At 35.5% G+C, this 13,118-nt stretch overlaps 1 protein-coding gene across 7 annotated transcripts in view; it reads left to right on the top strand.

Moving 5' to 3' along the window:
• CSMD3 (CUB and Sushi multiple domains 3) overlaps positions 1-13,118 on the top strand; it is a 1,192,082-nt gene that overhangs the window by 957,260 nt on the left and 221,704 nt on the right. For all 7 annotated transcript variants that reach the window (XM_032415697.1, XM_032415696.1, XM_032415695.1 and 4 more), the window contains one exon: positions 8,408-8,524. In XM_032415697.1, coding sequence (XP_032271588.1) covers positions 8,408-8,524 — 117 coding nt within the window. The remainder of the gene's footprint in view (positions 1-8,407; positions 8,525-13,118) is intronic.

The following is a 13,118-nucleotide window of genomic DNA, read 5'->3' as shown; positions in this document are numbered from 1 at the left end:
AAAAAAAGAAGAAGAAGAATGTAGCAGGAGGGGAAGAATGAAGGGGGGGAAATCGGAGGGGGAGAAGAACCATGAGAGACGATGGACTCTGAAAAACAAACTGAGGGTTCTAGAGGGGAGGGGGTTGGGAGGATGGGTTAGCCTGGTGATGGGTATTGAGGAGGGCACGTTCTGCATGGAGCACTGGGTGTTATGCACAAACAATGAATCATGGAACACTATATCTAAAACTAATGATGTAATGTATGGGGATTAACATAACAATAAAAAAAAATTTAAAAAAAAAAAAAAAAGAAAAAGAAAAAAGAACCTCTGAGCTGTAAGGAAGAGGAGAAGATGGGCCAATTTTTCCTCCTTTTCACTGTTAACATTGGCTCTTGTTTCCCCCTGGACCTCTAAAGGATAGGGAGTGCAAAATTAGAAGACCACATCCACAGTGATTGTTAACAGCTGAGCACAGTGACCCCAAACCACACCCCCACACACACCCACACACATACCACCTCTTGAGACAACAGCTGAATTGAAGATGTAGGTCCCTCTGCCTTTGGGATGGAGTAGGGAAATGAACAGGAGAGGAAAATAAAAGCCAGAGCTCCTCCTGGAAGGAACAATGCTCTGGGAGAATCATTAAATGGCATTCCTCTCTCTCAAGGGAAGAGCTTGACAGAAACACCAGGGAAGTTTCCTCCTGCCCTTTCTCTAAACTTTGTATTCCTTCCTGGGATTGATGAGATTAGTTCATCCTCCTAAGGCCTTTATGAAACCCACATTATATCACCTCCAGAAGATTCTGTGGGGCCAGAGAGTTGCTTAATTCATTTTATCTAGGCCCACACCATATAGCATATCTATCAGACATTTCCTGTTCCAGTTCCAGTTTGAAATTTCCTCTCCTCCAAAGCTAGAAGTAAATAGTCAGTCAGTAAATAGTGAAGCTGGGATTCAAAACTAAATCTTGTAGATTCCAAAGCTTTGGGTTTTATATAGCATTTACTATGCTACCCTAAGCAAATGGTTTGAAGAATCTGAGTTTTACATTCCATGCATTTAGTCAGCAGCAAGATAGTAATATACTGTATATTTTAGTTTTCCTAATATTTATAACATATTTATTAGAAGTCCATTGTATAAACAGACACTGTGCTAGGTTCCAGAGGTATAAATGGTGTATAAAAAGAAATAGAAACTTTGACTTAATAGATTTTTGGAGTTAAGAGAGACAGACCCTATATAAATAAGTGGCTTTATATAAAAAAAAATACGAATAAAATTTAAAACAAGTTGTAATCAGTGTCCTGAACGTAATGGAATGCTGTATGATGTGATCCTCTGAACTAGTCTGGAAGACAGGGAAGACTTTCCCGAGAAATCAATGCTTGTGAAGTAATCAGGCAGGGGTAATAAATTGTCACAGATGATTTTTTTCCCCTCTAAGCTCATTTTGTACTAATATATTAGCTGTTTTAAAACAATTTTTTAAACAATAAAAGACTGCCATCACTTAAAATCAATGAGTTAGAAATCAGAAACTAAGCAATGAAAAGGGATTTTAGTTTTTAAAAAACATCAACAATTCAGCTAAAATCATTTTAAGAATTTGTCTTCCCATATACATTTTTCTACAAAATCATAGATTAGTGATTGCTAGGGACTTGGGAGTATAGGAAATAGGGAGTGACTGCTAATGAGTATAGGAATTCTTTCGGGGATAACAGAAATATTCTAAAATTAGATAGAGTGTTGGTTACACAACTTTGTGAATATGCTAAAAAAACCAAAACACTCAATTATATACTTTAAAAGGGTGAATTTTATGGTATGTGAATTATACCTCAATCTTGAAAATGAGGTTAAAAATGAGTGACATGGTATCACAGATGAACTACTAACACCCATAGTATTAGTAGAATTTACATATGGTAGCATGGCAAATCTATCCAAGGAATATAGCTATTTATTCATAGGTCTATGTCATAGGATGACTCTTCTTTCTCTAAGAACACACTCTGTTGGAGAACACAGCTCATTGAGCACTGGGGCATGAAGGGAAGGCCTTCCTAGCCAGCAAAATCAAATGAGTGAGTTCAGGCAATCAGTGAGGTGACAGATGTAGAAGCTCATATCCTACTAAGTTTACTGAGTGAGTGATTAAAATGGTTTACAAGCCACTGATTACAACATGGAGATGAATTTTTTTTTTTAGTGTTAAACAAGAGTGTGGAATTTTACCACAAAATTAATTCACAAGTAATAAAGACTGATTTTTGTTTGTGTTTTTTGTTTTTTTAGGTGAACAGATGAGGCAATAGGAAACTCATGGCAATATTATCTTTAGTTTTCCAGATAAATAAATGTGAATGTATCAGAACTGATGGAGAAGAAAATGAAAATCAAAATAAATAAGTTACTTAGAGTAACAGTTTATAATTTAAAGAAGTATTTATTACCATTATGCTAGAATAGCCTTATTGGAGGCTTATCATCTAAGATAAAAAAAATGAAATGCTTATATAGCAGACATGAAGAGAAGCATGAAAAGAATGGTTGGAAAAAAAAGAAATGAATGGCTGAATAATTAGTTTTGTTTTTTGTTTTTTTTAACTAAGAACAAGGTTTTAAACAAAGGAGGGAAGAAGCGATAGTAATTTTAATCTACAAGTCAATACTGGGAATATTAGCTGTCTGCATTATAAATTCAATTCCAGAGTTTAAGGGTTATGAAAGGACTTCTCTTAAAAAAAAAAAAAAAAAAAAAAAAACTCAATGGGAGATACAGCTTTCAAACACTTTCTATACCAGGATTTTTGATTTGTGACATTCAATCAGGCTATATCAGGGCATAAGTAATTTACTAGAAGTGGGCCAGCACTTTTGTAAGGTACAGCAGTTCTTTCAAACTGAAGGAGTCACAGGCCACATCTAGTAAATTATTGATTTAATATACCATATTGCTCTTTTGTGACCTACAAGAATTCATCACTTTTAAAAGTACCTAACTTGCTTTCTGAGAAAAATTTATATATTATATAATAATTTTTATTATAGAGTATATTTGATAATAAATTATACATTACACAAGTGAAAAGACAGATTTGAAATTGCAAGTAGCTCAAGGCTGTGTTGCATGTATTATAAAGTCTCTAAGATATGTGGACATTCAAATAGTACCTTTTCCATAAAAATGGTTTGGGATTCTTCTATTTCACTTACTGGGAGGTTACTTCTTGTTCTCCTTCTTCTTCAGTCTTCCTCCTCCATCCCACACACATGATCAAACCATAGGAGGGAAGTCCTTTTCACTAAATGACTAGAAGTCTTGAAACCCAGTTGCAGACTCATCCTCTGATTTCCCTGGAAATACCGCATCTGTCTACTGTATCCCTCTTTCATATTGCAAGAGTGAAACACACATATAGAGAATAGTTACAGTATGGGCACATTTTACTTATACAAATCAAGCCATATAAATTCAGCCAAAGAGAATTTTTAAAAAACAAACAGAAAAATGAGAACAAGAAAAATCATATGAAATTAAACTGTGTGAGTGATGTCACTCTTTGAATAAAGGTATGCTCCAGGGGTGCCTGGGTGGCTCAGTCATTTAGCGTCTGCCTTTGGCTCAGGTCATGATCTCAGGGTCCTGGGATCGAGCCCCACATCGGGCTCCCTGCTCCGCGAGAAGCCTGCTTCTCCCTCTCCCACTCCCCCTGCTTGTGTTCCCTCTCTCGCTGTGTCTCTCTCTGTCAAATAAATAAAGAAAATCCTTAAAAATAAAAAAAAAAAGGTATGCTCTAGACTGATAAAATGTTAGCATGGATTTACTAATGTAAAATGGTAGGCATGAGTTTGCTATTCCTCCAGTGGAACTCAGTATCCATGTGACTCTCATATTGTTAAGAGTTCTGTCACTGAACATATTTCCAATGTTTAAAGATACATATCTTTCACATAATATTGCCTCTAAATATAAAGCAACAGTGATTTCTAATAACCAGAAGATTTTAATCACAGAAAGAAAAAAAGTAGGCTTATATGGATTTAGTAAAAGAGGGTATGTCTCCATTCTGTCTTGGATTTAAGTGAATATCTAGGGTAATTTCAACAAAATGAAATGTTTGTGTTATGTGATGACTCTGGAACAACATTTTATAGTAGCCTGCCTGGTCTTGCAAGCATAGATCATTCAATCATCCCACAAACATTTATGGAGAACATAATGTTTATCAGAACTGTTCTAGGAAGAGAAGAGAAATGTAAGACTTGTCTGTTAGAAAAATCGTTAACAGTGGTGAGAACTTTCGGGGATGAGTGGAGCTAGTTGTCCAATGGAAGAGCCCATGTGGAAACTGTTGAGAGTGTGGACTGTGGCATTTTGAGTGGTAGAGAGGAAAGAGAGACTGATAAGCTATGTAAGGGAACAAGCAACAAATTGATGTATTGGACCCCAAGGGTCAGGGAAAGTGTGTCAAGAATAATAGTACTTTATAATAAGCTAAGTCTGACATTTTAAATCTTTAAAATACTTTGGCTCTATGTGCATACATAAAACAGTTCTTTAGTACTACAAAATTATAATCAATTACAGGCAATAATATAAATGTTAGAGTTATTGCCAAGTGATAGCACATTCTGGAATCATCAATCTGGCATTTTGCAAAGCGTGTTCTAGGGAACATTGGTCCTGTGAGATGTTATACTGAAACAGTCTCCATGATCAAATAATTTTGTAAGAACATGACATTCCCCAGATTTAACTAAAGTATCAGTGAGGCCATATAGTAAAGAACTCTTTTTCTTTTACCCATGTAGTTCCCAACTTACTTAGTCATAGAACCATTCCTTCTCCTAATTCATGTGTTCTACAACAGTGTTATTAAATATAGATTTAAGAGGAGTCATGTGTATCAAATAAGTTATAATCAGGAACAGACACAGGTGAATTCTTACATTTACTGCATTCCAAGGGATATGGGCTATTTTGAGAAACACAGCCAGTGTGACAAAGAGCCCACAGGTACAAGTCAAATGGGAAAAATAAGCATAGCATTCAAAGTCTTGGCTGGCTTCTAACTTCTACTGATTGTTAACAGAGCCAGAAAAATAAAGGCTGCCCTTTCTGTACTAGCCAATAAGATGAAATTAAAACAGGAAGAGAGAATATGAAAAGCTTCCAGGAACCAATATTAGGAGAATTAGTAAAGTTGCTCTGGCTTAGTCATTATTGCATTTAGATTTTTAGAAACATAGATAAAAATAAATTTGTATCTCAAAGCACAGTTAATTTTCTCTTATTTATATTATTTGCATACTGCATAAAATACTGTCAATCACTACAGTATTCAATATAATTATCAACAAGGACATGTGGTAAGCACTGACCAGAAGAAACGTAAAATTATTGCTACTAGTACAAATAACAGAATCTAACATAGTATTAATTACCCTAAGAACATGTGATTATACTGCAACCTCATATAATTCATCAGTGTCTTAAAAAAAACTTCACATTTTCTTATATTTATAAATGATATTTTTTAAAAAGCTGTCCTAGATGTCCATTATGCAAAATAAAATATAAAAAGCAAACTGAGGCTGTCAGATGCATATTAATGTGGAATGGCAGAATGTTCATGACTAAGTCACAAAGCTGAACTTGAGGTAGAAGCTCTCGTTTCTATTCATACTTTCCAAATATAAAAATAGGAACTACTGTCACATACACTCAAAAGTATTGTAATTTTGGAGTACCTTAAAATCAGAAGGAAAGTTAACATAAAACATACTACTCATTCTTGAATGATTCTCTCATCAGTAGTATTATCAGCTGAATAAAGTTATCAGTGCTGAACTAAGAACACACCTGACTAATCTCAAACAATAATGAGTGATGAGAGCAATGCATCTTTGGTGATCATCATCACTGTCAATTTGTTGTTCTGTGGAGTTCTAAGTTTATATGTTTAAGTCTATTACCATTTAATAGAACATTAAAAGGCAGAACATTCATTAGCCACCCAACGCAATATAAGATCCTGTTTGGATTGTATGTATGTGTTTTAAATATATTGCTATATTTTAAACTCTGGCCAGGAATCCATGAAAAGCATTTGCTTTTTCAAACTGGCAGGACTCTTCTCCAGTCACCTAACACACCACCAACTGCATCCAGCTCTCTTTAAAAGGAAAATCCGGCATTAACTCCAATAAATTCCCAATGTATAACTTGAATCTATGCATTTCTAGTCTCCTTCAACCCTATTCTCAGAGCACAGAGGAATGTCACTCCAGTTTTCAAAAGCTAATCACTCGACTTTTGTTCTTGATCTTATCTTTTCCTAGACTCTGGGTCTGCTCCGGATTGTCCCTTTGTAATGAATCCTTCCTCCCCGTTAAACAAAACAACAACAACAAAAACTCACTCAACTTTGCCCTTTGCCTAACGGCTCCCTACATTCTCCTTTAGTTGATAATTAAGGTTCTGATACTTCTGTATTTCTTTATATACCACTTACTCTTTATCCAACTACGATCTAGATACCATCTCTCTACTGCAAGGGTTAGCGAACTTTTTTTCTGTAAAGGGCCAGATGGTATTGTAGGATTTGTTGGCCACATACGTCTCTGTCGCATACTCTGAGTTTTGTTTTGTAACTCTAAGAATGTAAAAAAAATCTCTCTCGTTTCGGGCTGGATTTGGTTTGCTGGCTGTAACGTGCAGAAAGCTGCTCTAGTTGAAACTGCTGTATTAATGACACCAAAAATTCTCAGTTTTGCTTGGGAGTCCTCTCTGCACACGTTGAAAGCCGATTAAGGGATAGGCTGAAGGAAAGCGAACTGTTTGCTTTAATATGGATCAAAGCAGAGGAGCCGAATCAATAGGCTTCCTACGCAGCTACAGGTGTCCCTCAACAATCGCGGCTACTTTCTCACCAGACTCGCCCTGTAATACACGGTAGAGAAGCAGACAGGCCAGCGTGCTCTCTAAGCAGAATGGCGCCGAATCTGCAGTGAAGTAGAAATTCCCGTCCTGGGCTCACCAATCAGGGAAGCTCATTCTACCTCCGGGAGTTAGGGGCGGAGCCAGCAGGCCCGCAGTTCGGCAGAAGCCCGCCTCAGAAAATCGTGGGCGGGCGTAGGGAAGCCCCTGCTCTGCGGCACTCCAGGTCGCCGAATCTACTCGGACTCCTTTTTCATTTATTCCCACACGTTATTTGCAACACTTAACCCTGTTAAACACTTTCTTTTAATTTCTTCTTCTCCCTTGGCTTCCAAGACACTATTTTCTCCGTTGCCGCCCTCTATCTGATCCTAAACCTTGGCGTTCCCCAGACCTCCTCTTTGGCCATCTTTTTTCATTCTACGTAGTTTTCTGGGTGATCTCATTCACTTAGAGACTGTCAACTATCATCTTTATGTTTTCAATACCTAAATCTCCATCAGTAGCCGGGGTCTGTCTCATAGCCCAGAACTATAAAACCTAATGTATTTCCCCTATCTTATGAACAGAAGAACCATCATCTACAAATTTGCCAGAAACATTGGTTTCACCCTCACCTTTTGTAGGAACGTAGCACGTTTGGGGCTGAGATAGCAAAAAAACAAAACAAAACAAAACAAAAAACCTGCCTCTGTGCACCATCAGCAACTCTTCTGATTCAAAAGTAAATCATATAAATGGATAAAGGTTGGTGAGAGTATCTTACTTAGATGAGTGAGTGAATGTATTTGTACAGCCGTCCCCGTCCCATGTATAAAAATACTTAATTTGGTGGCAGCATAATCAAGGTTGATTTTGAGTACGGTGTCAAAGCCTGGCAGTGAGTAAAACAATTTCCCACCTGCATGTGTGATTTCTCATCATTATAAAAAAGATGATTATCTTTACATTTTTACCATAAATAAAAGCAGGGCCACCATTATTACCTCTAGAGATAACATTATGATATTATTAAATTACTTTATTGCTGAGAAGAGTGAATCTGAATACTTAAAGTTTTATATGACCACAATTTATTTTTATTTTTTTATTTAGATTACTGATCCATGTGTAGTTTATTCTTTTTTAAATTTTATTTTGTTATGTTAATCACCATATATTACATCATTAGTTTTTGATGTAGTGTTCCATGATTCATTGTTTGCATATAACACCCAGTGCTCCATTCAGTACATGCCCTCTTTAATACCCATCACCAGGCTAACCCATCCCCCTAGCCCCCTCCCCTCTGGAACCCTCAGCCACAATTTATTTTTAAAATACTTGACAACGGTGGATCTTGTTAAAAGATGGAAATAAATCCTATACCTTGAAATTCAATAGCTATAATTTTATATCAAGAAAATATTCATCGTATGATTTTTTAAAGTTTTTCTAAAAATATTTTTTGTCATTTTTACTTCCTAGCACCCTGTGGAAGTCGTTCAACAGGTTCAGAAGGCACTGTTCTATCGCCAAACTATCCAAAAAATTACAGTGTTGGACATAATTGTGTTTATTCTATAGCAGTTCCCAAGGAGTTTGGTAAGTAATATTCATCTCATCATATAGTATTTCATTCCAGACATGCTTTATTTTCTGCTACATGCTATTCAAAAATGTTAGTTTTTTTAATGAAAATATTCACTATTCATGAAGTTCTTTACCCTGTAATTCTTTTTAGATAGTAGCTTTGTAATAATAAAATTTTGAGGTCATTTTACTCAATCTGAATTTACAGTCAAGTACACAGGTGAACAACAATATAAAAATGAAAACAGGATTGTTTTTAATTTTTAAAAATAAGTACATCCAGTAACCTTGCAAGTGCCTTCATGTTGGAATTACATAAAATGGGAAATTACCAGAGCACGAAGCAAAGTGTGCTCTGTAAAATATGCATAAAGTCAAATATAGAGCTATTATAATAATGAGAAAAGTATGTACCAAACAATCATATTGTTATACTTTTTTAAACACATTTCCAGGAAGAAAAGATTTTGGTTTTAAGTACCTAGTATCTGGGACAGCAGTGAATATGAAAAGACAGCAAAGGACATTTCAGCTCATCTTGTCAGCCTGACAATCTGTTCGGCATTGGCACTGAGAAGACAATGTTTCCTTTGCTGCCTTCACGTCTCCCTGATCACAAGTCTTAGAAGTCACTTACCTGGCTTCTAAAGGTTTTGGATCTAAGGTCCAGCTGGATCTCACCCAGGTTAAGCTCTGTTTATGGATGGATAGGCCAAGGAAATTTAGTGAGCAGTACAGTATGGGAGAGAGGCTGAAAGTTCAGACTTCTGCAATTTAGATTTACAGCATTGTGTTACACGGTAAAGGATTTGCTACAGCTGCAATGAATGTGTGGGTCTGAATGACAAAGTGTTTTAGCAGAAGGACATGGATTTTATCATACCAAGATTTTTGGATCACATCTTGACTTAACGTTTCTGCTGATATATAAAATAAGCTGATGCTTCCAGTCCAATTTCTTATAACCTGGTGTTACCTGTATATCCTCCTTCTCTCTCTTCTGAAACAAGTCCAAGATCTTCAACTTATTTGAGAGAACATTGTCATCAGACGTGAAGTACTAAACCTTGTGTTTAACCTTGATGTAGAGTATCTTACAGCATTATGCCAGCATTAGCAAGGTGTCTGTTTCTTTACAAAATATTTCTTCTTTCTAGCATACTGATCGGTTAAATTAGAGTTGAGCTCTTTGAGAACGACAGTTTAGAAAGAAAAACATTGTCCACTTAATTGTTTATTTATTTATATTTTGCCTTTGGTGCCCCAAAATAGTCCTTTCCTTGCTAGAGGGGTTTTTAGTCCCCAGATGCCAACAATATTACACGGTTGCTGACGGAACCCTAGCAAAGATGGTCCAGAAGGTTGCATGGCTATCTCAGTCCTCTTTATAAGCCATCAATTTGTTCTATTAAATCTATTCTTGGGATGTCATGTGGCCAAAAAAATGAGAAAGGAAAATCAGACATTTCCTTTCCTGGCACATAGACATGCTGGTCACATAGAGAGATTTTACAGTAGCCAATGTGTGTTCAAAAAGGGAAGGAAAAAGTACTGATTAAAATAAAAGTAAAAGTAAATTAATGGATTTCTAAAGAATGGAATCTACTGCAGCAGACTTGATGTAAATTAAATGTAATCCTTTTAATGTAAAAAGTAATACAACTAATAATCAGTGGTTTTTAATATTAATTTTTAAATACATCTTAGATTATTTGTGGATGAAAGCAAATGTTCTTTGATTTATTAGTAAGGAAACTGATTTTATTTTTATAAATGTTGCATCATTCTGTATTTCAAACTACATATGAAGTCAGACAAACTTGGATTCTAATTTCAGCCTGTCACATCTTATAGCTCTCTGTCTTTGGACAAGTTACATATGCTCTTTGAGACTCAGTATCTTTATTTTTAAAATGGAGATCATTATGTCTGCAGAGCAGAGTTGTTGGGAAGGGTGAATGAGATTCCATATATAAAATATATCTCACATAGTTCATGCTCATTATGAGTTTAAACATGCCAACTTTGAAGTCAGATTTCTGGCTTCAGAGCATAATTCATTACTCTTTCTCATTAGATAAGTCTCATCATTGGCCTGAATTTTACTTTTCTCATCTCTGAAATAGAGGTGATAAATGTCTACCTCATAAGGTTAGTTTATAATTAAATGATATAATATATGTAAGTGGCAAAATTGTACATAGTTAAGTCACATACACACAGAAATACACATGCACACACACGTTTATGTTCACATTTGTAGACACCCCACCGCCACTTACCAAAAATTATGTAATGAAATGACCTGAATTACTGGATTTATTAGGGTCTTAAGAGTAGCACAAATTTCTGTTTTGCTTCTTCTTCCTCTCATTCTCATAGTTTCGTTCTGTTGCCACTGTTTTATGACTTTTTGGTATCACTTCCTAACATATCATTTCTCACTTTTTTCTCTTCTTGTCACTTATCTCAAATTATAATCATTCCTTCTTCTGTATCTTTTATATGCTGACACTCCTAGAATTTTACTTTTTAAACATTTAGCATAATATCTGTCAAATACACTCAATTCATTCATTGAAATTGCATTTTTTACAAAGGTTAAGGTTCTACAGTTGCTATGTAAGGAGAAAATCACATACAATCAACAGCATGCATGAAATTCCTTAACTCACCCATAATGATCATCTACATAATTTTGCATAAGCCCTATAGTCTCTGAATAATTCTAACAGGACACTTTTCCTCTAATGTCAGAACAGTTTCTTTAGTTAATACCAGATGAGCTAGCTTGATTTTTTATAGGTCATGTGCTACCAAATTACTTTCATTTATTTATTTTGCCCAGTGTAGAATTGAATTCGTATCAGTTAAAGTGAACATAATATGACCTTACTTTACTGGTTGATTGAATGAGTATTATTCTGTCAGTCAATTCCTATCTTTCAGTTTTTATAGATAAGAAAATTGTCAATCCCTAATGCTTTCGTGAGCATCATTGAATTTCATTTGAACTTCAGATGTTAGGGTCACTTTGGTGATATTCATTCTGCAGGATTACGGTTGTTCTATATATGTAGAACTAGAATAATTCTGGATCATTGAGTAACATTTATTGATGTCAACAATTAAGCTATTTCACTTGGATTTGGGGATTAAAAAATACCCTACCTTTCTATTAATAAAACATGTTTTATTTTTCCTTCATTTTTCAATTTTTAATTACCCATTGTTTCCCTTTTATTGTTTGATTGTTTAAGCCTTCATGCAATGCATTATTTTTAAGTGCCAAAACATGCAAAGCATATTCTCAATTTTGAATTTGATATAGATAAGATGCTTTAGAATGTGGGAGAACTGTTGACATTGTTAGATGAAAAAATATTTTTGTTAGTATGTATTTATACCTAGAGTGTAGCAGCCAAAATCAAGTTATAGAGAGGGGAGAATTACAAAAGTTGGAGAATAAATGTTGTGGACTTCTATTTCAACAATTCTGGCTGAGATAAAGCAGGAGGAGCTAGGTTGGCAATGAGGTGGGGTATAGGTCAGAGGCTAATGTCTGTGTTTGTTTTCTCTTAGGATAGAAAATAATGAAGTTCTTATTTTAAAGCCCAAGAGAAAGAAAGACACAATAGGGTAAAATTAAATATTTTAGATGGACCAATTGGTAAATCAAGAATGCATGAAACAATTTAAGGAGATAGGATTTAAAAAAAAATACTGAAGGACCTCTTTATAATTCAGAAGAAATGATTCACAACTAGTAACATAATACCTAAATTAGTTTCACATGGCATACTACTTTTTGAAATGATTATCCCTTTCTATCCTCCCACCCTCACTTCCCTTCAGTCACCCATTCCTCACATTCCAAGAGTATGTGTAAAAGAGAATGTATTAGTGTCTGAGGGCTGCCATAACAAAATCACAAACTCGGTGGCTAAACAACAGAAATTTATTCTCTCAGTTCTGGAGGCTGATCTCTGAAATCAAGTTATCAGTAGTGCCACACTCCCTCTGCAGGCCCCAGGGGAGAATCCTTCTTTGCTTTTTGCCAGCTCCTAGTGGCTTTCAGCAACCCTTGACCTTCTGTGGCTTATAGCTGCATCACTCTGATTTCTGACTCTGTCGTCACAAGACCTTTGCCGTTTGTGTGTCTCCTCTGTTTCTGTGTGTATCTCTGTCCTCTTATAAGGACACTGGTTGTTGGGCACATCCTAATCCAGTATGATTTCATATTAATATTTAATTAATTACATCTGCAATGACCCTGCTTCCAAATACAATGACATTCTGAGCTCCTGGGTGGATACAAATTTGGCAGGGCGGGGGACGACACTACAGAGGTTGAACTATATTACCATGGTTTTATGTAGAAAATCTTAACAAAAATTACTCTATAAAGCTTGTAGCAAATATTAGCTGTGTAGAATGCAAACTGACATTTAGATTTCTTGGAAAATTCCAACATGCAAATCACCTTGAGGATATCCAGAATAGTCTGTGGTGACTTAATTTTGTGTTTGGCCTCCCAGACAGTTTCACCTCCTAAAAGGCCCACCTTGAATGTATATTTATTAAAGTACAAAGCTTACTCTTCCCC

Source organism: Phoca vitulina, unplaced genomic scaffold (genome assembly GCF_004348235.1).
Source record: "Phoca vitulina isolate PV1807 unplaced genomic scaffold, GSC_HSeal_1.0 scaffold18, whole genome shotgun sequence".
NCBI lineage: Eukaryota > Metazoa > Chordata > Mammalia > Carnivora > Phocidae > Phoca > Phoca vitulina.
Note: the sequence above shows the minus strand (reverse complement) of the source record. Positions and strands in the feature narration are given on the sequence as shown.